This window comes from Sceloporus undulatus, chromosome 2, assembly GCF_019175285.1.
Source record: "Sceloporus undulatus isolate JIND9_A2432 ecotype Alabama chromosome 2, SceUnd_v1.1, whole genome shotgun sequence".
NCBI classification, from domain to species: domain Eukaryota; kingdom Metazoa; phylum Chordata; class Lepidosauria; order Squamata; family Phrynosomatidae; genus Sceloporus; species Sceloporus undulatus.
In genome coordinates, this window is record NC_056523.1 from 51,576,047 (window position 1) to 51,603,713 (window position 27,667).

The 27,667-nt window shown below is 41.9% G+C and overlaps 1 protein-coding gene across 1 annotated transcript in view; it reads right to left on the bottom strand.

Annotated features, from left to right (window-relative positions):
* CHST13 (carbohydrate sulfotransferase 13) overlaps positions 1–27,667 on the bottom strand; it is a 68,121-nt gene that overhangs the window by 2,478 nt on the left and 37,976 nt on the right. Inside the window, exon 2 of the mRNA XM_042450002.1 lies at positions 6,178–6,260. Coding sequence (XP_042305936.1) covers positions 6,178–6,260 — 83 coding nt within the window. The remainder of the gene's footprint in view (positions 1–6,177; positions 6,261–27,667) is intronic.

The window sequence follows — 27,667 nt, forward strand, 5'->3', positions numbered from 1 at the left end:
TGGCTAGCATAGGGGATTCTGAGGGTTGTATACCCACCCACAAAAAAAGAGGTCATTGCCAAGTTCTGAGTCAGGTGACATCCCTATTAGTTAATGTTACCTATACCTTAACAATGATGTATGTTTTCATTTGTAAGCTGCCTCGAGTCATGGTGAAAGGGAAAAGGCAGGGTATAAATTAATATCATCATCATCCCAGACTTCCTTTTACAAGCACTTCTAGTATTACTTCCTGAGGCAGAAGGATGAAGGAGAGTATAGTATTTCTTCTGCATATATAAAGAGTACAGTCTTCCTCCTTTTAAGTTTTATTGCAGCAGCTTAAAGAAATCAGGGAGAAGGAACGTTCTCCCCTGTACAGTAACTGCAAATTATTTTGCCTTTGATGGTTTTAATTAACCCAGTGAGTTGGGGTGGGGATTTAAAGGGTGAAAGAAAACAGAACTCAGCAAAGAGGAATAGAGAATGACAAAAGAGGAGAGAGAAGGTTATCAGCTAAATCAAGATTTCTCATCTTGGGGCTTCCCTTCAGTCACATGGCTCTAAGGAGCAAATGTAACTGACAGAGAAGGGAAGAAATCTGGCTTGTCAAATGGAGACTGGGTAACAAGAGGCGGGGGACATAGTTTTTTAAAAAGACCCAAATAATTTGTATCAGGTTCATCCTGAAGGAGAGTCTTCATCACTTATGTTATTAAGAGAAAATGCCACATGTACACCATGGTCTTTACTAGACATTCCCTACCTTCTGCAGATCAGGACTGGGGGAGACTGCTGTTCTGTGGGGAAAGCAAGAGAATCTGCAGCACTGTTTATATATTAAAATATTACTACCCCATGTGTTGGGGCAGGAGACAGTTAACATATCAGTAGTAGACAATTTAGAACAACTAACATTGGATAAGACAAGCTTCTCTGAGTTTAGATCTCTTAACAATTTAACATCTCAACAAAGTTCAGTTCCCATAATTGTTTGGGGAAAGTATGCCAATGTGCTTTTATAAATGTATGCAGCTGTGGCATTTGATTGTATCTATTTCTTTTTTCCTATGCTGTTCGTGTGTGTTTGTATTGCAGGTTGCCTTGTGGGAAAACTTTCTAATAGACTGGTTATAACTTCAATCAATCAATATATTTATCTATCATTCAACCAATCACTTATCACAGAAGTCTGTAATATTGACACACAGCATATGAGGTTTACTACCTCACCCCTTCTAAGCCTTTCAGAAACCTTTCTAAAGAATGGAGGGTACCCCTTGTCCATGTTTCTCCCTCATTTACCTAGATAGATGAGGAACTCTCATTAACTTTCATGGGATTTGAAGCAACATGTGGCACAGTTTAAAAGGGCCAATCTAACTTGCTTGCATTTCTAGGACAGTCAAAGGATGATTGGCAAGAAAAAACCTACTTTGGGGATTATAACTGGCCATGCTGTCTGGGAATTGTAGTCCAAAAAGGTAACTTCCCTGCTCAACATTTGAGTTTATGTTAGTCCTGTGCTGCTGAAAGACAGACTGCATGAGGACAAAGGAAAGGTTTCAAAGCCCTACATCAAATGCCCAGTTGAGCGCTTTGGGTAGAAGGGAGTCATCTCTGGGTCAGAATGACGCGGCCCGCCCAGCTTCCTGAACACAGACTGCCTTCGGCTATTCAGAGGCTCCCTCCCTTCTCCTTATTGCAGTTCTTTCCTGCAGAAACCATCTGGTAGAAAGGCCATGCCAGGACACTCCGAGGGCACGGCTCTGCCCCAGGGCTTGCTGCTTTGAACAAGTTTGAGAACTGTGTTCTCTTCTTTTTGGCTTTTCCTCTCGCATTCTCTCCCACTTACTTACCAACTTCTTTCTCTAAAGAAACATAGAACAACACTTGTTTCAAAGCTTTGGGGAGTTACTTTTCTGGATTAAACCTTCCAGAAGATCCTCAACTAGCAGGAACACTAGCCATGCTGGCTGGGATTTTTTTTAGGGAGGGGGGAATATTTGTAGCCCAAAAACTAACTTTTCCAAGTTGTGGTTGGTTTGAAGCGGAAGCCTTCCCTTCCATTTTTCCTAGCTCCCATGAACTACAAGAAGTTGTCTCAAAACACCAACTTCATATTTCACCAAATGAAATCAAGCTCTTCTATATTTCTCTCTAGGTTCCTCCTTCCTCTCAAAAAATTGTGTATTTAAAGACCCTGTTTTTGAACACTGCTATGAACAAATCTTTCATGGTCTCTGTGTAAATTCAATGCCTCCACACCACAGAATATGTTCACTCTGGCTCTGTAAATTCAAAAGAGTTGTCCAGGGCACACTATGTTTATAAGTGTATATGAAACACAAATGAAATCTATGTTTAGACCTTGGTCCCATCTCCAAGATATCTCATAAGACAGAAAGGTGCAACTGCAGGTATTCCAAACCTCAGTCCCAAATCCAAAACATTTTTTGGTCCCAAGCATTTTAGATAAGGGATACTCAACCTGCATAGTTCTGAAACCACAGTCTAGCTTATGCAACATACAAGCTGCTCAACACTGGAACAGTCTGCCTCAGAGGATGGTAGATGCTCCAACCTCCTTGTTCTGATGCCATCTTCACTAAATATCAGTCTCGGACATTAATCACTTCAGGAACTGGAGTCTGGTGCCTAGTTCTCAGAAGAAACAAATGAGATAGCAAACCCTTCTCTGGACTGTACTATTTCAGACCTCTGGTGCAAAAACAGCATTAATAAATGCTCCTCCGTTAAAGAAAATTGTAAAAATCCAACTAATCGAAAAACTGCCATGTCATGGGAAAAGCTAGGTTAGCATTAGCATATAGGGGACTGCCTGTTTGTTTTTAATAATAATAATAATAATGATAATAATTTTTATTTATATACCGCTTTTCCACAGATCAAAGCGGTATATAATAAACATGCTTTCCATAACGTATGCTGTGCACCTGCAAGCTGAAGTGGTACAGATGCAACTTTTGCTGTCTGTAAGTACTACAAGTCCTAGGACAGTAGTTCTCACCCTTTCGTCTTCCAGGTGTTTTGCACTTCAGCTCCCAGAATTCCTGACCTTTGGGGCAAGCTGGTTGGGGCTTATGAGAGCTGAAATCCAAAAAAATCTAGAGAACTAAAGTTTGGGAACGACTGTCCTAGAGGAACAAATATCTGTGTAATGAAAAGTTGATACAGCTCTGGCCCTCTGAGGAAGGACACAAACTGTGTATGGAGCACATTCTCTGAAGGCCCCAAGTTCAATCCCTGGCAAGCCATGCAAAGATAGAGTTTGATCATGTTTTTATGTTTGGGGGAGGATTGGGGATCTTGGAATGTTAATACATCTCTTTTTAACTGTATGTTTTTTACTGTTGTAATCCGTTTGGATTCCCTGAGATTCAGCAGAATATAAATTATTATTATTATTATTAAAGATCCCATCTGAAACCATGGAAAATGGCTGCCAGTATAGAGCTAATCCCTAGGAATTACTGGTTTGGCACAGTGGGTGTGGAAACGCTAAAGAACCTTAGTGGTTCTATTCCAAAAGAGAGGGACAGCTGGAGAGGAAAGGAGAGGCAACTGTCATGGGTAAGGAGTAGGCCTTTACCACCTTGAATAAGGTAATATAGCAATAACAATAGCATTTACATGTATAGTGTCTGTCTAGATCAAGAGAAGTAATAGTGCTACTGTACTCTGCTTTGGTCAGGCCCCACCTGGAATATTGTGTCCAGTTCTGGGCACCACAATTAAAAAAGGACATTGAGAAACTGGAGCGTGTCCAAAGGAGGACGACTAAAATGGTGAAGGTTATGGAAACCATGTCCTATGAGGAACGCCTCAGGGAGCTGGGGATGTTTAGCCTGGAGAAAAGAGGGTTAAGAGGTAATATGATAGCTCTATTTAAATATTTGAAGGGATGTCATATTGAGGAGGGAGCAAGCTTATTTTCTGCTGCTCTAGAGAACAGGACCCGGAACAATGGATGCAAGCTCCAGGAAAAGAGATTCCACCTGAACATTAGGAGGAACTTCCTGAGAGTAAGGGCTGTTCGACAGTGGAACACACTCCCTTGGAGTGTAGTGGAGCCTCCTTCTGTGGAGGTGTTTAAGCAGAGGCTGGATCACCATCTATCGGGTATGCTTTGATTGAGATTTCCTGCATGGCAGGGGGTTGGACTGGATGGCCCTTGTGGGCCCTGTATGATTCTATGATTCTACATTTCTATCCCAATTCATAGTGAACTAAGCACTCTCTAAGCAGTTAACAATTTGTAAGCCAACTGCCCCAATAATCTGGGTACTCATTTTACCAACCTACAAAAGGATGGAAGGCTGAGTCAACCTGGAGCCCTCTGGGATTGAAAACACAACGTTGTGGCTGCAGTACCAGCATTTAACCACTCTGCCACCATAGTCGATTTTCAACTATATATTTACAAGAGGGCAGAAGATAATTTCTTTACAGTGGAATTTCTATGATCTATTTCCATCTATTTTGTATCTTTTATTTAAGGCTTTAAGATCTGCATCCAAGGTTGCAATACTGCTGAGCAACATATGCAGAGGACTATTACAACCCAATCCCACAATCTAATTCTGCTCTAGCACTTCACAGGATGCACAGAATACTGGGACACTGGATATGTGTTCAGTTTAGTGTATAGTTTGCTTTGAGGTGATGGAGGTGCTTTTTAAAATTTGACTTAAATTGTGACTTTGTTTGCAGTATTTATTCATAACTGCCCCAACAGAGCCTAGAAGAGCTAGATAGACGAAATGGGAGCTAGACAAATGATCTGACTTGACAAGAGGCAGCTTCCTTCATGGCACTATGGTGTAGCAGCTATCACAGTGTAGTAGCACTGCTGAATTCCAAATCTACTACACACTACAGGTGCAAAATAAAAGTAACTTGCCCATGGTTTGCATCTCATTTCAGGCATAGGATCATGAAAACTGGGAAAGGGGAATTCTGGAGCTGATGGCACAACCGTTGCTTCCATAGATTTTTTTTTTTTAATCCCCAGATTCAATCATCAATTACAAGAAAATATTACAATGTTACAAAATAATACAAATTATTTTCCACCTCTCTATATATATTAATATTTTTAATTATTTTGTGTATGTGTGTGCGTGTGTGCGCGTGTGTGTATGTATGAGTATTCCGAAAAGCAAACATTGATTTTGTCATTTTATCTAAGGGATACCATATTACTATGCCATTGTATTTAATGGGATTTGAGCATTCACAGATTTTAGTATCTATGGGGGGTCCTAGAACCAAACCCCAGCAGATACCAAGGGCCAACTGTATAGCCAACTTTCGTCTCCTAGCTGCATAGGCATAACATTTCCCCATACTTGATTTTGTAACTCTCCTTCCCCGTTTGCCTCCTGCAAGTGCAAACATAGTGGGATCAGGAAAGCTTGAGTTTTCAGAATATATTTCTGTCAGAAATATAAGAAAATAAAACAGGAATTGAACAGGTAGTCCAAAATCTCCCATCATGTTAGCAATATCAGGAAAGTGTGACAACATAACACTGGCAATACAACACAGACTTTGGTGGGCTTTAAAAGCAGAGCTTCTTATCTAAGGAACATTTCTCATTAAGATCAGCAACTCAGTCTATACTTTTAAAAATCAGGTTTGCATATTGCCACTTCTTTTTCACACTTCAAGAGACAAACCACTAAATGACACATAGGGGAAAGCACCACAGCTCAGAAGTGGAGCATGTGCTTTATTTTTTCCATAAGGTTGCAGTTTCAGTCCCTAATATCTCCAGGCAGACTTGGGAAAGAGATAACACAAGTCTGTCATCATACACATCTCTTGTTTTAACTTGTGGCCACTGCAGATTTGACATATGAACAAGCCTCTTCTTTGGTCATGATTAAAAAACAAGAAAAAGACTCTGGTCAAGGTCCAAATCAGAGCTTGGAAAACTTGCTTTTGAGGAATTACAACTACTAGAACTAAGTGCAAAAAATTGGCATTTCTAAGATTTAGTCCAGATCTTTGGGGGACTGTCATACTGTCACATTCATAAAGAACTATGTGAGAAGAGACTCCTCCATTTTGGGCTTGCTGGGAATATCCCATCTGCATGCAGAGTGTGTTCCACAACTAGAACAAGTTCACTTCCTTCACCTACAGCCACCCTCCCATTTCAAGCACACTCACCTGGTCACTGTAGTAAAGAGTTTGGAGTGGGCTTCGGCCAGCCTTCCCATGCCAGACAGTCTTCAAAATCCTGTCTTCTGCAGCTGGAATAAAAAGGAAAGAGCCAAAGCAGGGGGTTAAAAGCAGTTCTGTTTTACAATCTTAGAGGGAGAGCTTTCTCTCAGTCCCACCACGTTCACAGGCGCATCTGGTAAAGACATACACGGGAGAGAGACTTCTCAGTGGTTGCTCCCTAGCTGTGGAATTTCCTTCCAAGAGAAGCTCAGATAGTCTTCTCTCTGCTCTCTTTTTGCTAGTAGGCAAATACCTTTTTATTTAAACAGGTTGTCAGCTTGTAATAGATATTGGTAGAAGGACCTCTGAATGGGATGTAACATATTTTTATCTGTATTTTTATATTTACTGTGCTTTGAATGTGTTTTAACTGTTTTTACTGTTTTAATTTGGTTATCTGTATATTTTTTAAAAACTTCAACCTATGTTCAATATAATGGAAAAATTACTATGTGATCCTGGGTGGGAATCTCAAAGAGGATTCTGCCTAGAGAGACTCAGTATTGCTTCATTCCGAACATGACAAAACCCATGATAAAGTCTGAAAGTAAACTGGATCTCTAAGTGGATCATCTTTCTTTTCTCTCAATAATAATTAGAAAGACAATTAGGTTTTAGCTAAATTCACATCCTTTATGTTAGTTTTATCTCTCTAAACCAGGTCCAAGTAGATAACCAAGGTTAAGTCTATTAAAACAATGGAATACTATAAATTAAATATAATGAAGAAAATGGTAAATGAAAAGCAAATAGTAAAGCAAACTGGAAGAATAAAATCACAAACTGAACACATGCTGAACTAGAAAGGTCTAAAAGAAGAACCTTCACATAAAAGTATATTCCACAATCTTGGTGCTGCCACTGAAAATGCCCTGTCTCATTTGCCTTATGCGGTAACTTTGAAAAGTTACTTTTTGGACTGGAAGGATGAAGAATTCTGGGAATTGTGAGTATAAAAAAAGTAACCTCCCTAAACTTTGATCTAATCCCCTAGAAGAGCAGGACAGAGTACCAAGTCTCAGATGCCAATCATAATAAGCAGACTGGCTCATGGAGCAGACTGTTTTCAAGGTAGCCAGGACCCAAGTTTTTGTTTGTTTGTTTGAGCTCTTTAAAGACTGAAAACACCACTTCAAAGGGATCTTGGAAATGAACAGCCAACCAATCCAGATGATGCCAGACTAGAGGGGTTTGCTCAGATCTTTAAATTCTAGCCTGCAATCTAACCAGTACACTTTAGATTCCTGTCTTTAAAGGCATTCTCATATAGGCATCATCACCAGACTCCAGGCTGGAAGTAATTAGAGTGTGGTCTATTTTCTCCAGAAAAGGCTGCACTTGGCAAGCTGACTTAACCCAGTCCCAGGCTCCTCAGCTAGCATTCTGGGCCCAATGAGCACTCCTGAATCCTGATTCAGCTGCATTTGAGTCTTTACCCTCACCTCATTACAGGTTGTTTCCTAACTGTTTTGTAATATTGTAAAGCTCAGGGTTACCCCAAACCTCCTAAAGCCTTCATTGTGTGATGACAGTGTCACTTTGCCTACCAAAGGACTGACACTCAGATAATAAGATTCCAGTTAGGACAGGATAGTGAGACCCAGGATGGCATAGTGGTTTAAGTGTTGGACTATGACTCTGGAGACCAGGTTTACTTCCCAACTCGGCCATGAAACCCATTGGGAGACCTTGGGTGAGTCACACTCTTTCAGCCTCAGGAGAAGGCAATGGCAACCTCCCCCCCCCCCCCCCCGAAGAGGCACATAACAACAAAGCCATTTTCAGAGCAGACAGTGTGGTGTAGTGGTCTGATTGTTGGACTCTGGACTCTGAATCTAGACACTCGTGTTTGATTCCCATGAAACCCACTAGGTGATCAGGGGCAAGTCATACTCTCTCAGCCTCAGAGGAAAGCAATGACTGGCCAACCTCCTCTGAACAAATTTTGTCAAGAAAATTCCATGATGGTGACCTTAAGCCAGCCTTTCTCAAATAGTGGGGCGGGCCCCCCAGGGGGGGGGCGCGAGGCTCTGTTATGCAGAGGTGTACTTATAACAATTTTATAGACAAATGATACTATTTACAGTCGCGCGGAGGGCGCGAAATGTTTTCTTCTTCCTAGGGGGGGGCATGACAGAAAATAATTGAGAAGCACTGCCTTAGGCTCACAATATTTCAGGAACAACTTGAAGGCACACAACATCAACAGCAACAAAGTGCAAGTGTGAATGAGCTGGTTGACTATAGCCAAGGGGTTTCCTACCCCCAAAAGAATAAGGAATGTTTGTGTCTATCTAGCCCTATTTCAATTCCAAAAGCAGTCTATTATTATTTTAAATTAATCATTAATCATTATCTTGCCTGTATGTACTGGAATAAAAGGAAGTTGTGGGTTGTTATTTCACACATTACGCTTCCAGTACCTAAACCTTTCACTGCTGATTTGCCAGTAAAATTACCAGTAATTAGTCCCATGTGGTCCCAGGAAAATACCATGTCCTGCTGTGCCAGGCTCCCCAGGCCATTACCCAACAAGTGGTGGCTGTCAAGCTGATGAACCCTAGGCCTAGGACAAAGGGAAGCAATTGCTAGGCTGGGTGGAGATAAGAGCCTGATCAAACACCTGCCAAGCCCCTGCCTTCTGTTGAGCCACTGAGGTGTGCAGTTCTGAGCCTGTGTTGCCAATGCCTTATTAATTAAAAAGGAAATCTGTCAAGTCAATTCTAACTTAAGAGGTTTAAACTTTCACCCATCTCAACAGCTAAGAACTTTTCTTTTGGAGGGGACCCTCAAACAATCTAAGGGCACACTAATTGGTTTTATTCTCCTATTACAGGAATGTAGATCATTTGTTGTAGTAAGGTGACTGAATGGTGTCAAAATCCAAACCTGTGCTGGGATAGTCATTCTTGTTGCAATAGCCATAAAAAACATGATAGCACAGAACTTGCCAACTGAATATACTGTACCTTACAGCTTTCATCCAGTGTGTTTCCACCACTGTCTGCACTATATTATTGAGGCATGTTTTAGAATGGTAAACCCACATCTTTGAGGTTAAATTATTCATACAAAGGGGGTTAGGATTAGTTTGTTTGGGGAAGATAAAAGTGATGAAAGAAGCAATGGATCTCATTAATCTCTGTACCTAAAGCATCCATCATTCCAAGGGAATAGACCAGAGATCACAGATCCAAATGTCTTTGGCCCTGTCTTACTGCAATCAAATCATAGGCGCGTTACAGACCGCCCAGAAGGGGCAGTCTCACGCCACTGCCGGTTGCTCCACGAGGGAGCCGCAGCAGCCAAACCGCGTGGCTCCTTCGCGGAGCAAAAAGAAACCCCAAAATGGCACTTCTTTCCGCGGCGTGGATATGATGCCGCAAGGCACCAATGGCGCACTCGCAGCATCATATGTGCTGTGCGACATGCAGACGCAGTGCGTCTGCTACATAACGATGGCGGCCCTGTGTGGAACGGGTGCCGCCATTTTGTACAGACTGGGTCCATATTAGGGTTAGGGGCATCTGGAAGGGATGCCCCTTTCTAATCCTAATATAGACCCAGTCCGTACTTTATGCCCGTTTGTAATGGGCCACTGAATCAGAATCATAGAATAATAGAGTTGGAAGAGACCACAAGGGCCATCCAGTCCAACCCCATTCTGCCATGCAAGAACTCTCAATCAAAGCATCCCTGACAGATGGCCATCCAGCCTCTGCTTAAAGACCTCCAAGGAGGGAGATTCCAAATGCACTCTTTCTTGCTGCTCTACACCTGGGAAATGCAACTGCCTTATTAGAAAAGAGGAAAGTAAGGCTGGCCATTTATAACATTAAATGAGACATGAGCGCTCACAGCACAATTTGGATTTAAACATAAAGAGAATTCTCCAGTCTGTATAAATGAAAATGTCAACAGCCCTTCAACATTTGTCATGTGGCAGCTGGTGAGGCAATCTCATTCAGAAGGAACTGTATCTCAGTTCAGGCAGAATAACAGCTATAGAGCTGTTATAGCTCAACCACTGCCAGAGGAAGATTGATCAGTGAGCTGATGCAACCGGTATATAAAAAGGAAGCATCACCCAGGCTCAGAGTCCAGGTCATGTGAGTAGTCCCCTTCCTTACCTGGCTCTACAGCAAGAAAGGAGAACTCTGGTGTTGCAAGTAACCACAACCCTTGCCCACTAAGTTACCGTTAAGTATGGTTAGTAAGGAAAGCTTTGCAATGTAGTTGTTTCAGATAGTAATCACGTGTTACATTATAACAAATGAAAGATATAATCTGTTCAAAATGAATAGGACGAGAAATAGCATGTCAAAGAAGGGGTATTTGAATCAAAAGAAATGGAGAGAGAAATAAAAACAACACTGTGGTTAGGGATGCCATATCCCGCCTGTAGGCGGGGCAATCCCGCTTTGGGCGGTGCCGTCCCGGTCCTGGTCAGGTTTGGCGCCAAGACCGGGACGGCACCACCCACGGCCACCTCCCCCCCACGTGCGCTGCAGGGTCCTCCAAGGCCTCGCTGAGGCCTGGGAGCGCTCTCCGCGGTCGGAGCTCCGGCCGCGGAAACACTCCCTCCCAGCCCACAGCGAGGCCTTGGAGGCGGCTCCACAATCATGGGGTCCTCCAAAGCCTCCGCGAGGCTGGGGAGGAGGCCGCTTGGCACCGTGGCAATCGCCGCTATGCCAAACGGCCCCTGCGCCCCTTCCCGGCCTGAGAGGAGACCGAGGCTTCCTCCCAAGCCGGGAGGAGGAGGAGGCCGCTTGGCACTGCAGCGCTCCCCGTGATGCCAAGCAGCCCCCACGCCCCTTCTCGGCCTGAGAGGAGGCCGAGGCAATGAGGAGGACAAGGTTTAAAAATGTAGGACCTTTTTTTTAATTTCCTCACCAGGAAATTTTTTTAAAGTCCTACATTTTCAAACCCTGTCCTACATTTGTCCCGGTCTGGAGGTCCTCGGGTATGGCAACCCTAACTGTGGTAGGAGTTTACTACAGACCACTAAATCAAAGCAAGGTGGTAGATGATGCTTTTCTGAAACAAATCTCAGAAATCTCCAAGACGAAAGAACTAATAGTTAGGGGGAACTTCAATCATGATACTTGCTGGGAGATCAATTTTGCTAAGCATAGGCTCTCCAGCAAATTCCTGATGTGCCTCCCTGATAATTTCCTCTTTGGGATTGTTGTTGATCGTACATTGAGCTAGCAGTGTGATGCTGCAGCAAAGAAGAGAAATGCTATTTTAGCCTGCATTAATACATGCATAGTTTCCAAGTCGAGGAAAATAATAGTCCCACTATATTCCCTGCTGGTCAAGAACCATCTGGAGTGCTGCATTCAATTCGGGGTACTTCTTTTTAAGAAGGATATAGACAAGTTGGAGCAGGTTCAGAGAAAGGCATCAAGGATGACAAAGAGGTATGGAGAACAAAGCACATCAGGAAAGGCTGAAGGACCTGGTCTTGTTCAGTTTGGGGGGTGACATGAGTGCACTCTTTAAATACCTCAAGGGCAGGGGAGCGAGCAGGCCTGTACTCTGTTGCCCCAGAGTGTAGAACCTGGTATAATGGTTTTAACTTACAGGAGGGTAAATTTTGATTGAACATTAGAAGGAACTTCTTGACAGTAAAACTGGTTTGGCAATGGAACCAATCACCTGGAGAGGTGGTGGAGTCTCCTTCTCTGGATGTCTTCAAAAACAGGCTGGACTGCTACCTCTTGGGGAGGCTTTAACTGGAGATCGCACACTGTGAGCAAGACATTTTAGTCTATGACTGTAAAGAAATGAATGGAATGGAGCAGGAGATTGGACTCAATGGTCCATGAGGCCCCTTCCAACTCTATAATTCTATCTGAAGATTAGGCAACTCCCACTTTTTTGGCTAGCCTGCTTCCAGTTTCTCTGTTTCTCTCTTTCTCATTCTCTTCACTACTGTGAAGGAGAATAAAGGAAAGATGAAATTCAGAGGTGGACTTCTGAGCATATGGGTGGACAGATATACCTGTGAGGATGAGAAGATGGAAATATGTATGCATGTCCACGAATCACATACACTGGGTTCTGGCTCAACCTGCTAAAAGAATGCAAACCCCAGAAGATTTTGACTCTATAAATACAGACCTTGACATTAAATGTTCCCTGATCCACCATTAAACAAACACCTTTCTGAAAGTAACAGCAGTGTTAGTCTCAAAGGGCATTTCTAATTCATGCCTCAGCCAACAAGATTTTTGCATTTGATGCTGTTGTGTGCCTTCAAATCACTTATGACTTATGACAACCCTAAGGTGAATCTTAAGGGATGCAGTGGCTTAGTGGTTAAGATGCCAATTCTGATGATCAGAAGATTGGCAGTTTGAGGCCCGAGTGCTGCATGATGGGGTGAGCTCCCGTCACTAGTCCCAGCTTCTGCCAACCTAGCAGTTTGAAAGCATGCAAATATAAGCAGATAGATAGGTACCACTTCTCAGTGGGAAGGTAACAGTGTTTGGTGCAGTCATGCTGGCTACATGACCACCAGAGCAGTCCTCGGATAACGCTGGCTGTGCAGCTTAGAAACGGAGATGAGAACTGCCCCATACAGTCAGTTAGGACTAGACATTCATGTGAAGGGACTACCTTTACCTTTACGGTGAACCTATCACAAGGTTTTCATGACAGAATTTGTTCAGAGGGGGGTTGCCTTTGCCTTCCTCTGAGGCTGAGAGGGTATGGCTTGCCCAAGGTCATCCAGTGTGTTTTCATGGCTGAGCGGGGAGTCAAACCCTGGTCTCCCAGTGTCCTAGTCCAGCATTTAAACCACTACATCATGCTGGCTCTCCATACTTGGATTAGCTGGTCTCTTAGAATCCAGGGAGATATATTTAATATAAAGTCTGTACCCAAAGCTATATCTGAATAGAAAAATAGATAATATCACAAGTAGATTTCACTTGACAATTAACACTAACCACTGAACTACAGAAAATTGTGTCAAAACAAAAAGAAAACATATTTTCTTTTGACAAAGGAAGGGGGCCTGCTTTGGAACAGACTCAGCTCTGGAAGACAGTCAACATGCAAAGAACCAGCTTTCACAGTGACACATCATTTGGAAGAGCTGCTGCTCTTTCAGCACGTTTCAACAAACTGCACTTGTGATCTTACCTATTTTCCCATTCAGATGCAGCTCTGGGTACAGACTCTTGTACTAAATATATCTCCCTGAATTCTAAGAGGCCAGCTACCCCAGTGTATAATATGAGAAAAAGAAGCAAGTAACTAGATGGTCTGTAAATTTAAACTGGTTTTAAAACTGCCCAGATACGTCTCATTATGAGAATCCAAGTATGAATTTTAGGTTTCACTCTACTAACTACTGGTAACTAATTTGATCCATGCGGTCAAGAGGAAATGCCACTTCCTGCTGTGTGAGCTTGATCAAGGAGATTTCTCAAGAGAAGTCAACAGGAGGCTAGAAATGCCTGATGACCTACACAAACTGACATGATCTTTACTGTATATGGCAAAATAACAGAATTTGCATTAGGGAGAAAAGAGAGACACATTTAATAATCTACATACCAAGGCTTGAAGTAAAAAAAAATTACTTTTTAAGAGAAAAGATCCCAGAATTCCCAGTCAGCATGGCCAGGGCCAGGGGGATTTTGGGAGCTGTAGTACAAAACAAAAACAAACCCCAGCTCTCTTCCAGGCATTCATAATAATAATAATAATAATAATAATGGTTTATTTATATACCGCCCTTCGAAACATCAGGGCGGTGTACAACAGTGAAAATAAAACAATACATATCTCAATACAATACATATTAATACATATCTCATAGCAATAGCATTTAACAATACATCTCTCAATACAGCCAGCGACAAATAGCTCAACAATAAAAATACAACAACAATACACAACATGCTAGCCGGGGCACAGCTCAGTGCCTGCCCCCCCCCCCACAGGACAAAATGGCTGCTTAACTGGGCAGTTGCGCAGTTGTGAAGATGGTCCAGTCCGAAGGCATCCTCCCTGTGGCGATGCGCAACTGTGCTGGTGTCCTCTCCGCCCAGGGAGGCGCCCGGCAGCAACAGCGACCGGTGACCATTTCTCCTGTCTTTGTAAAACAACTTACTCTAGTGACATGTAGTCTTTGAACTTTGTTACAGGTCTCATCATGGGGTCTGGATTCTCACATGACTACGGCATACAACAAGGCGTTAGAGATGAACACACCCAGAGCTTTAGTGTCTTGTCATCCACTATGTCCGTTATGGCCTTGATCACCCATGACTGATTTTGAATTAGCATTCTCATTTTTAAGTTTTGCAAACAAGTGTAAACAGCTTGGAAACCAAGTGATGTCCTGACCTTCCTCACAATTTAATCCTCTTTCTACTGAGCCAACCAAGAGCGCTCATTCACTTTGTCCAAGAGGAAGAACAGGGCATGCTCCAGGGGCATGGTGTTTGCCCAGGAATTTTGCCCCTTAATATGAATCTTCACAACACTTGCTGATTAAAATTGTAAAGGACTGTCCTTCATTTTTAAAAAATATGTATGCTTTTTAAATATGTCATTGCAATCATCAGATATAGTTAATCCAAGATTTGTTCACTGTAACATGGTTGCTCACAATGCATGCTAGATATGCATGCTAGATAAGGCAAATAACTGTAGGAAGTGTAGGGGCCAATATTCTGCCTCACAAACCCTTCCCCCTTTGGAGCTACATCAAAAAAGAAATAGAAAAAAAAAATAAGAAAAACAAATCTAAGGCGGGTTACAGACTGCCGCCGCCGCTTGCTCTGTGAGGGAGCCGCAGCAGCCACACCGCACGGCTCCCGCGCGGAGCAAAAAAGGAGCTCCAAAATGGAGCTCCTTCTTGCGGTGCCTCTATGATGTCGCGAGGCGCCGCTGGTGCATTCGCGACGTCATAGGCGCCGCGACACGTCTGGACGCTATGCGTCCGATACGTAAACATGGCGGCCCCCATGTGGAAGGGGCACCACCATGTTGTACGTATGGAATACGTACTAGGGTTAGGGGGGTGCGGAAGCACCGCCCCTTCCTAACCTTAATACGTATTCCATACGTATTTTTTGGCGGTCTGTAACCCGCCTCAGTAAATCTACTTCTGGTTTGAAAAACATTTTCAGAAACATGGTAATCTGTGAAGCCTGTAGTAGGCGTTGTTGTTGTTAACCACCCTCGAGTCGAGTTGTTAACCACCCTAAACCCATGGGGACCCTGTGGATGAGACAACTCCAAGACCCCCTGTCCTCTATTACTCTGCCCAGCTCCTGCAAACTCATACTCATGATCTCTTTAATAGAATCCATCCATCCTAGCATGTGGTATTCCTCTTTCTTTTTCCCTCCACCTTTCCTAACATTTCTGTTTTTTCCAATGAGTCTTGCCTTCTCAAGATGTGTCCAAAGTACGACAGCCTCAATTTTGTCATCTTGGCTTCCAAGGAGATTTCTGGCTTGATATGATCTAGGATGCATTTGTTTTGTCTTTTTGGCTGTCCAGGGTATCCTGAGCAGTCTTCTCCAGCACCACATCTCAAATGAATTAATTCTCTTCCTATCCTCTTTCTTAACTGTCCAGCTCTCACATCCATACATGGTAATAGGGAATACAATGGCTTGTATGATTCTAACTTTTGTACACAGCTGTATATCTTTGCATGTTAGGATCTGTTCTAGTTCTTTCACAGGCTACAGCCACCCTCCCTGTTCTTAATATTCTTCTGATTGCTTGACTGCAGTCTAGTGGTTAGTACTAGAGTTGACTCTGTCAATGTGGATTGCAGCAGTTTAATTGGAATATCATCTGTTCCTGGTGACTTGTTTTTTGACGTTCTCTTATTGCAGCTTCCATCTCACATTTGGAGTTCATATTTATAAGGCTCTTCCTTCCATGTATCTTTCATTTTGTCATCTCTTTTATATAACTAGTAGTCAAAGACCTATAAATCTGCCTTGGGAGGTAGCTTGTGGCCCAAGGATATTCTTTGCCTGTTTCTGAGTCATTCATACATTTATTATGTTCACTGAAACTTCAAGTCCAGGCTGATCATAAAACAGAGCCAAAAACACATCTTTTGAAAAAGTACTTTAAAAGCACAGGAAAGGGCTGGAGGGCAGACTTTATATATCTTACATAATTCACTGAGTACAAGTTGGTGTGTAGTGTAAGTGGTTCAATCAGAAAGAGAAAAGGTAATTTTCAGCAGCTAACTTGGGTGAAAACAGATCTAAATATGGGGAGTAGGGAGAGGGGGAATGCTTACATAGGAGCTTTCCTCAATATGATGCCCCCAGATGTTTGGGGCTATATCTCCTTGCAGTGCTAGACAGCATGGCCAGTGGCCAGGAAATACTGGGCGTAGTCCAAGACATCTGAAGGGCATCGGATGGAAGCGGCTAACACACAGCATGCCAGGAAAAGGCAAAACTGTGATTTGGGAAGTTCCAACATGTATGTGACTATAAAGCTATAACTGGAGCGGGATGTTTTCTGAATTTGCTAGAAGTCATTTTTGCCTATAGCAGCCCCCACATAAATCTCTCAACTCAGATAAAGGCAATACAGTCTCATGGGTAGGATGTATCTATGATCTTTCTTTTGAGCCATTTTCGTAAAACAGTATTTTGCATGAGCATACATATACTCTACAAAGACAAGATGGGAAAAGGAGCCCAGAAATAATAGAGTGTGCCATGCACAAGATGGCAAAAATTTAAGTGGCTTCTTCCGTGCCGTTGTACAATGCCCCATTTCTAGTCTGGGCTCCTTTTCCCATTGTGTGCCTGGAGGGATCAATATGGCAGCAAACACTGGAAGTGTCACTGCCATTCCCCATTCCCGACCACCTCAGCAGCCAGCAGAGCAGCAAAGACCAGGAGGAGCAGAAGCCGCTTACCTCTAAAATCTACCCACCCTGAGTCCCAGCGGCAGAAATAAATGGCACAAACATGCCATGTTGCACTAGGCTGGGCATCTGGCAGAGCCAGATCTCACCAATGCCAGGCCAATCCCCAGATTTCCATCTCTAGGCACCGACAGCACCTGCCACTATGAGTATTCTCTCCCAACCATTCTGCAGGTAAAACGTGAACATAGTCCTGTTGTAAGGCAGTCAAGCTGCAGGAATTTTAATTTAAAGCAAAGTAGTTATTATCTGAATTTAGGCATTTTAGATGCACCAGAATTTGTGAACTCTGCCATCATCCAAGCCATGACAGTTGAAATGCATCCAGAGAAAGAGATGGTGTAATCATATATTTCACATTCAAACTGCCAAGTTCCCTGTAATGGAGAGACTTGGCTGTTACCCATTTCCAGGCCAGGGCTTCAAAGCTCTTCCATCCATCATTTTGCAGCTGCTTCTCCCCCCACAAAAAGAATAATAAGTACAGCCTTTTTCCTTTTGCCAAACAGGCCAAAGGTTTTGTTGAGTATTGCAGAAGTGCACAGAAGGGTCACATACACATCATTTCCAACTCCTAGAAAGACAAAATACTGGTGTTTGATTAGAGCCCTAACCTGGTGGTGTGTAAAGAGACCGTGACCAGAAGGATGAAGAAGAGTCTACTGGTTAAAATCCAATGAAAACCTCTGTTCGATTCATTTACATCACAGAGTCTATGGCATACAACTGCTCCATGCAACTCCCACACACTCTGATCCTAAGCAGTAACCCCCCCCCAAAGATGATATACCATATCAACACAGCAATTTTAAAAAAACCATTTGGTGTACAAATAAAAACAAAAATCAGATAGGTCTATTAACCTTTACTACGGCCACTAAAATGTTACAAAAATGGACCACTTTAGGCAATTCTTTTGTAACACTCCTGTAGTTCTAACACTTAACTATTGCTGTTTCAGACTAACACAGGTCATCCTTATGCAATCCAAACTCCAGCTGTACCAAACATACAGCAGGATTCCCCATCACAAAACCCATTTTCCAAGATCACAAAGTCTTGGCAGAATATCAGCTCCCTTTTATGATGCATTGAGTGCCATATGCAATATCCTCTATATGCAAAAGACCTTAAAGGATTTAGCAGAACCACAATTACTAAGTTCCAAGTGCAAGAGTACTATTAAGAAAACATTCCCTGCCTACCCCTCACCCACAACCTGCTGTTCTGTTCAAGCCATTTTCTGATAAATGTCAAGCTTCATTTTACAGAATGAAATGAGTTTAACGTAATGGAACAAAACATTATGTTTTGGACTATAACCACATACTGAAAGCTCTCCAGATCTGTTAGCTTTTCAGTCATTTAGTTAAAGGTAATGTTCCCCAACTTGGTGCCCCAGCAGATCTGATATACTATAGCCCCATCATCCTTAGACAGCACGGTTTGATGGGGATGATGAGAGTTGTAGTCCATCACATCTGGAGAATACCAGGTTTGAGGAAAAGTGCTTTGAGAATTCAAAACTAAACTCTTAGCACATAGGTTTCAGGTGGAATTTTTGCTCTAGCAGCTGACATTCACTCTGGAAACATTACTTAGTCCCCAAGTTGTTGGCATGTACCACAATTTAATTAAAACAAGGATATACTTTCCCTAATGGGTCTCACTGAAGCCATCAATGGAATTGGAATCCATCTATAAAAGATCCAGCATGTTTTCCATAATGAAGAAAAAAAATCCATAACCCCTTTTGGAAAACCTGGAAGCAGATCAGTGCCTGGCTGTTCCTTAAACCTTTAGGCTGCAAAGCAGAACAGGAGAGTCTGAAAATGGAAGTGGGGGAACTCACATTTCAGTCATTAGAGTTCTGCTCATTTCACACATTAGAACATTGTTTCCATGTAAGAAAACAGAAAGTCATAGTAATGCCATTGAGGATAACTTGTGGCCCTCCAGAAATTGTTTCATCACAACTTCCACAACCCTAAGCAGCATAGCTTTCTGGATGGCCACGTGTTTCCCACCCTGGTTATCATGCAGGGAACATAACACATAGGAAGATGTCTTACAAAGAATGAGAACCAGTGTAGAAATGTTGAAGTGGACTGTGACTCTGGAGTGGGTTAGAATCCCCACTCAGCCATGAAAACCCACGGGGTGGCCTTGGGGAAGTCACACTCTCTCAGCCTCAGAGGATGGCAATAGCAAACCTCCTCTGAAGAAACTTGCCAAGAAAACCCTGTGATAGGTTCATTTTACGGTCACCTTGAAGGCACACAACACCACACACTTACAATATCAATATCAGAGATTGTGTGTGCTCCTCCACAGGATGTTGAACTGTAACTCCCAGCAGCCCTAGTCAGCATAGACAATGGTGAGGAATACTGGGAGTTTCAGTCCAACAACATCTGGAGGGCCGCATTATTCCCAGTCCTGATTTACATGGACTGGCAGCAGCTGCCTAGGGTTCCCAGCAGAAGACTGAACCTGCATGTGAAGTAGATTCTGTTACTGAGATACTGTATTTAATTTTTCTTCTTGTTTTTTTTAAGCATGGTATACTGCACCTGTCAAACAGTGACAGATTCAGGGCCCTTTCACAAATGACACAGGAGCAAAACATATGGATCAGAATTTTGTTATGGAAATACACATGAGGAAGTCATGCTATGCATGCAGGACCAAAAAAATCACCATTTCCAATAGAGGCATTCTTCTGACAGTGGTGGAAGCAAGAGTGACACAGACAGCATGTTCCTCTGTGTCTTCTCTTTGCAATTTGTGTATTGTGGATGCACAATGTGCACTGCTGTTGTGCATCCTATACAGTGGACCCTTCTTATACGCTGGGGTTTGGTTCCAAGATCCTCCATGTATAACAAAACCAATGTATACTCAAGTCCCATTTAATATAATGACATAGCAAAATGGTGTCACTGATAAAAATGGAAAATCAAGGTTTGATATTTGAAATTTATACTTTTTGAACATTTTCAAACTGTGTATGCTTGAATCTGTGTATAAAAAAATCCATATATAAGGGCCGACTGTACTTGGCATTGTGGCTACATACCCAATACTGCATATTGCGGTTGCATGCTGTATACTGTATTGTGGTTGTGCATCCTATGCTTTGCATTGTGGTTGTGTATCATGTATTTTTCTTTGAGCAAGAACACCTAGTTCTTGACATGTGTTGTACAGTGTCACTATTCTGCATGGGGTTTGCACAGTGTATCTCCATGTGTGGACATTTATGCTACACTGAAGGGATTTTAGATTGAAGCTATGGTTTGCTAAAATGGAATTGCAAGCAATCAAAGCTCCTGACAAACACACCCCTATGAGGCTGGTTACATATGGATCTTAAATTTTCAAGAGGTCATGCAACAAACTTTATGTATACACTTTAAAAATGTAAAGCATGGAACGTCACCAATTATTTACGTAGCATGCAAAACAGCCCTAACAGAAACAGAAACACACAGAGAGACAATCCTAAATACACCAGTCCTTTGGAGAAGCTTTCAGTGGAAAGTTCAATAAAGTAATTAACTCATTAGTTAACACAAGCTGACTGAGTTGCAAACATGGCTTTCACTGTATGAAGGACTGCTCTGCAGAGCTAACCACTACTGCCATCACTCTAGTCTGCAGGGTTCAAGGAGAAAAAAACAGCATTACGATTGAAATAATAATTCTACTAAACAGAGGCTTTATTATTATTCAGCAGTTTGTTAGCTATAATAGCTTTAAACCAGAGATGTAGAATGGCTTGCTAGGTGGTTACCACCATTCTTTAAAAAAAAGTGTGGGGGGGAGGAATCAGTCTCAAATTATTAAGCATGTTGGTTTATTAATTTGATTGAATGGGCAGGTGACAGAAAGAAAATGTTCCCTGGAACCCTCTGAAATTCTAAACAGTGGCCTCTTGGTATACCACTGGGGTATGGTTTGAGAATCACCCCATTGGATACCAAAATCTGTAGATGCTCAGGTCCCATTAAATACAGTGGCATAGTAAAATGATGTCCCTTATATAAAATGGCAAAATCAAGGTTTGCTTTTTGGAAATTATTTTTCTTTAATATTTTCAAGCTGTGGATGATTAAATCTATTGATTAAAAAAACCCGTTGATATGAAGGCGCAACTGTACTGCTTAGAAAACATCCTGACTGATCAGGAGCCAGGTCTTTGTCAGGCCCAGGGGTGGTATGCCCACCTGGAATGATTGGTCAGCTACCAAGGCTCACTGCTGAGGTTTACTTTGTCTCTCTCAGAATTATGAACAGTTACTTTTTTGGATTACAACCCCCAGGCCCACCAGTCAGCATAGCCACTGGCTCAAGGACTGTGGAAGCTGTAGCCTAAAGGGTAACTTCTTTAAACTCTGTTTTCACTTTCAAAAAGTGTTCTGGAAGTATAATGGTAAATTTTCTGTCAAGGTTATTCATCATCATTTCCCCCCACAGCCATATTCCCCAAAAAGAGCCCACAATCACTCTCTTGCTTTAGTGATACAATTCAAAGACAAAGATGCATTGATCTGGATCAGCATGCAAAGAGATAGGTAGTACCTTTCAGACTGAGAAAAAGATGTTGGTAGGAAAAGCTTTCATAGCCCGGTCCAGATGGGCGCAATAGGACGCCCTCGTCACGTGCAAGGGGCGGCGCTACTAGACGCCCCTCGTCCCTCACACATGATGAGGGTGTCAAAATGGCAGTGCCCTGTACAGATGGGTGCCGCCATCATTACGTGATGGACGCCTAGTGTCTGCACGTCGCGGCGTCATTATGACATCATGAGTGTGCCATTGGCGCACTGCAATGTCATAACTGCACCGCAAGAAGAACTCGCTTTTTGCGGGTTCTTTTTGGTCTGCGGGGAAGTCCCGTGGTCTGGAGGCTGCAACTTCCCTGCAGACCAAAGCTAGGAACCGGGAAACCATCCTTTTTTAATGGTCTGTCCCGCACCATAGACTTAGGTCTACGAAATGTTACCAATTTATTTCTCTCAGGCTGCGTCTGCACTGCAGAAATAATCTGGTTTGACACCACTTTAACTGCTATGGCTCAGTGCTATGGAATTCTGGGAACTGTAGTTTGTTATGGCACCAGAACAGAGCAACTACAAATAAACTACAATTCCCAGAAATCCATAGCACTGAGCCATGGCAGGTAAAGTAATGTCAAACTGGATTATTTCTGCAGTGCAGAATCAGCCTCCGTCTCAAAGATGCTACAAGATCCCTTTGCACTCTCTTTCTCTCTGGCACGTCCACATCCAAAGATCAGCAGTACATCCTGTGCATTCATAGCACATTCACCTAATACTCATACTGACTTCATTAGCATCAACTGACAACAAGAGAATAAATGGCAGACAAAGGGTGTGTAGCTGTTATTAGCATGTTGGACTTTGGGTGGAGAGATCTGAAATTGCAGGGGAAAGATACATCCAAAATCAGAACTGACCAGCTCAAGATTTTCCAGGACTTCCTTTTCCCAGTATCAGGAAAACAAACTTTCAGCATTTCCTTTTGCTTACCATATAAACTCAACTATATGTCGACCTCATTTATAAGTTGAGGGCAGATTTTGGGATCCGAATTAGGTATTATGATATGATCAATGGTAAAATTTAGGGGCATGTAACAAAAGGATCTAAAGCAGTGATTCTCAAATCATGGTCCTCCAAATATTTTGGACTTCAGCTCCCAGAATTTCTGACTGTTGGCCAAGCTGGTGGGGGGTTCTGAGAGTTGAAATCCAAAACACCTGGAGGACCAAAGTTTGGGAATCACTAATCTAAAGGATGAAGCAAAGGAAAACAATGCCAGAGAAACTTACAAGATTCCAGCAGGCATAACTTTTGTGCTCATCCTAAAGGCTGGATAGATGAGAGAATAGATGTGTGTGTGTGGAGGGAGGGGTCAGAGCTTCCAGGAAAGATTACAGTCTTGCCTTTCTTCAGAGAATGGTTGCTTTTATCTTTTTTCTTCTTTTTTATGTATAAGAGTTAAATACAGTATTTTCTTTGACTCATGGATAAGTCAACTAAAGTTTTTGGGATCCATTTTTTGGACTAAAATTTCTACACTTATACATGAGTATATGTAGTATTTTGCTTAACTTTCCTGCAAGTCATGGCAAGGAGTGGATAACTACTTACGAAACTAAGGCCCCATACAGATAGGACAAAATAAAGCTGCTTCAGGTCACTTTGGAGGTATGCTGTTTAAATGATGCATGCATCGTAAGAGTCCGGAAGCCACGCCAAAGCTATGCACCAGTCCTTAGTGGCTTTGGCATGGCTTCTGGACTCTTAGGATGCATGCCTCACTTAAACGCATACCTTCAAAGTGACCCAAAGCAGTTTTATTTTGACCTGTCTGTATGGGGCCTAAGGTCCAAAACATACTGCAGAAATAATCCGATTTGAGACTGCTTAAACTGTCCCTGGCTCAGTGCTAGGGAATCCTGGGAATTGTAGTTCATTGTGGCACATGAGCTCTCTGACAGAGAAGGATAAATGCCTTACAAAACTATAGTTCCCACAGTTCCCTAGCATTGAGCCAGGGCAGTTAAACTGATTTCAAACTGGATTATTTCTGCTGTGTGCTTTGGACCTAAGTCTCCAACCCCAGGAATTGCTTTGCAAAACCTCAGTCGCCATACTCTGTCATGTAAGCTTCTGAGATTTTACCAATTATTGCAAATACATTTATAAACCTGTCCTCCTTGACTAAAGAGCTAGAAGTTTCTCTTTAAAGAGTTAACACTGGGTTTCTCAGAATTCTGTACTTGGACAAAACTATAAGAGAATCAGAAAATACACATGGCCTCCTCTTTTTTTTACTGACCTAACCTCCAGTTTGCAAGGTTGAAAGAATTGCAGTTCTTTCTAACTTCCCAACCTCTCTCATAAAGGACAAAGGAAACAGCTAAGGGAGTTTCACAACATGGATCTGTCATATCCAGACTGGTGGTTTGGCAGAAACGCATGAGTGTAGGCAAGATGTGTAAAATAGTATGAGACGAGAAGCAAAGTGCTACTGCTTGGAGCTCAGCCATAGGCAATGAAAGAGAGGGTTGAAATGCTAATGTGAATAACCAATTATGAGTGCTGAAGATCTGTTGGTTGCATAAAAATCTGTTTGAACACTGGCTCTCATGCTGTAGTCTGAAGAGGAAGGTCCACTTCAAGGCTAACTCTTAATAATTAAGCAGAATTGGATGCTCTCTTAAAGTTTTATTAAATGAACAGAACATACAGTAGGCCCTTGGTATCTGCTGGGGTTGGGTTCCACGACTCCCTGTGGATACTAATATCTGTGGATGGTCAAGTCCCATTAAATACAATGTCATAGTATAATGGTATCCCTTAAATAAAATGGCGAAAACACAGTTTGTTTTTTGAATATTTTGGGGAAGGGAATATTTTCAAGCTGTGGATGGGTGAATGTGTGGATGCAGAATCTGTGAATATGGAAGGTTGACTGTATATTTTCATTTGGAGGAGAGGAACATTTAGATGACCTCTGACTTAGGCCATCCTAGGAGGAAGATATATGAACTAACAGTGTATCTCATAGTCTTCTTGGCATTTGATTTGTAAAGTGATCTCTCTCACACAATGGTGAACCCAAATGGTTGGAAAAAGAGCAAATGCTATTCCAAATTTTGAGGCAACTGAATACAGTACTTTGTAGGCTGCAGCCAATATTATTTCCCCATATAGCAATGACTAATGATAGATCATATGTTAGAGCCCAAAACACAATGCATTAGACCTAGACTGATCAAGGTTGAAAACACACTACAGAAATAATCCAGTTTGAGAGCGCTTCAACTGCCCTGGCTCAGTGCTAGGAAATCCTGGGAATTGTAGTTTACTGTTGGCACCACAGCTCTCTGACAGAGACAACTAAATTGCTCACTAGACTAGTTCCCAGAATTCCCTAGCATTGAGCCAGGGCAGTCAAAGTGGCATCAAACTGGGTTATTTCTGCAGTGTGTTTTGGACTTTAGTTATGCTTTAAATCCAACCATAATCAATGCACCTTGACTTGGTTCTGTAAAGAATATTTCTGCCGTTTCAGAATAAGAAGACAGTTTAGCAGGCTGATCGTGAATTAAAGATACCGTGCCTTGTAAAAACACCTGAATATGATGCAGGTAAAATGTATGTTCATTAGACTTATAACATAGCTTGTTTCATTTCCAATAGATACTTTTCATAAATATCAAATTCAACATGAAAAGGCACATAACTTTGTTTCCTTTCAAAACTTCCCTTTTTTACCAATTGAAGAACATTTAAAATGTTAACTATAAAGAAGAAAGGTAAAAAGGCCTCTAAATGCAGTTGTCCTCTTCAAAACAATAATCTTTCTAAAAGCGACAATGGCATACAATAATAATAATTTTAAAAGTCTCCTGGAACACTTTTCAAGCTCTCTGCCTCCAGGAAGGCCACTGGCTCTAATTATTGCCCAAAGCTGTAATTTCTGCCTTTCAAGACTGCTCTATCATTTTCTCTTTCTTTTTATATCTAAGGACAGGAAGGGAACGGGGGTGGCCGAATTCAGTGGAGAGGAGAGATTAACATTTTGTACACAATACATATAATTGCATTTGCATTCTAATTCTATATATCTTCCAAGCTAACAAAGGAAGTGGCATGTTTTTAAATCTCATGGTCGATTTCGATGGGAGAGTTAAACATACAGTATGCTTTAGTTTCTCCCATTAAAATGAATAAAGTTTAAAATACTTTAATTTCCTACTGTACTCCAAGCAAGTTCATAATTAGAACCTTTTCCACAATGAAGTTAACACACTTCAGACAACACACACATTTGAATCTCGAATGTTACTAACAAGAACTAGAAGCGGAATCAAAGTATCAAGCAACATTATGGTAGAGTGAGTAATAGTAGATTGGTAATGGGAAGACTAGAGTTCAAATCCTTAATCATAATGTTCACTGAGTGACTTGGAGTAGTCATTTTCTACCTAACAGGAATGTTGTGAGAATAAAACTGAGGAGAGATGTACAGTATATACATTGCTTTGAGCTCCTTAGAGGAAAAATGGTATATAAATATCAACCTACCAACCAACCAACCAACCAGTCAAATACACACTGCAGCCAATGAACATTTTAAAGTTGAATTATAGACAGACTAGATGAAATATTGTCAGGGTCTATGCCTGATTTCCCGAAAGAGGGGGTGTTCTCTCCCACTCCTTTCGTATATCATGAATCTTACCAGCAATACTTCACAGTCTTGTCTGAGATTCCTGCCCCCTTTAAACCATAGGAATCTACTGAATTACCACTTGATGATCAGTTAGCTTTTAAGATTAACTGTATTTTTAATGTATTTTATTATTGATGTATGTGTTTTGGCAGACTGTAATCCCGCCTCAATCCATCTGGAAGAGGCAGGAAAATACAAATATATTGTTGTTGTTGTTGTTATTATATAATCTTATCAGAAGCAGTCTTAGCCCTCTCCTGTTTTCCTGTCTTTCTTTCCCCTGCAGCCCTGGAAATCTTAGCAGCAGTGCATCAGAGAGTGTTCTCCCATTTTCTAGCTATGGGGGCCAGTACATAATATTCCAACTGGAGGCCATGGCACCTCCTGTTTTTCTGCAAGTCCATTTCATATCTCAGAAATTTTACTGGCAGTAGCTCAGAGAGCTCTAGCTCATCTTCTCATCTTTTTTAAAAACCTCAGCCATCTTAGCAGCAGTGCCTTAACCCCTCCTGCTTTTTCATTTCCTTCCCTTGCCTCTGGAATCTTAGCTGCAGCACCTCAGCGAGTCCTCCTTTGCTTTTTAGCCCCCTTTAAAAATATTTTCAATGAGCTGTGGCTGCTCAACGTTTTTTGAGGCATCTGGCATGAATGATGCCCCAATGCTAAATAAGGCTAACAGGGTGATTAAAACTGAGTCCCAGGCATCAGTTGTGTGGTGGGGAGTGATTATTGACATGTTCAGCGAAAGTGTCAAATAAGAAAGAACTTGTTTTTTTGGTTCAGACAGACAACCACACCCTTAGTTTAAAATTCTTAAACTTAGCAATGCAACTTGGACAACAGTCAAAATAATTCTGTCAAAATGTGAGGTGTCTAGCACAATTATCTGATGACTTATGTCTGCCGCAAACAGATGTACAGACTGGCACATAAACATTTTTCTTTCACATAAAATATTTGACAAAATATGATTTGAGTTGTTAGTTTAAAAAAACAACATTTGAGGTCATTTTACACAATCCATAGAAGCAAGCACGAAAGTGTGAAGGACTTGTACTTCCTTCTTTTGCCCTATCTGCCCAAATCTATGTCCTCATATACAAATACATATACTGTACACATCTCCCATGTCCCACAACACTAGGGAAGTGGCGTTGGAGAACAAGTACCCTTCCTTTCTTCAATGGACAGTGTAATTACAGTAATTTGAAAAATATAGATTTTAAGGAA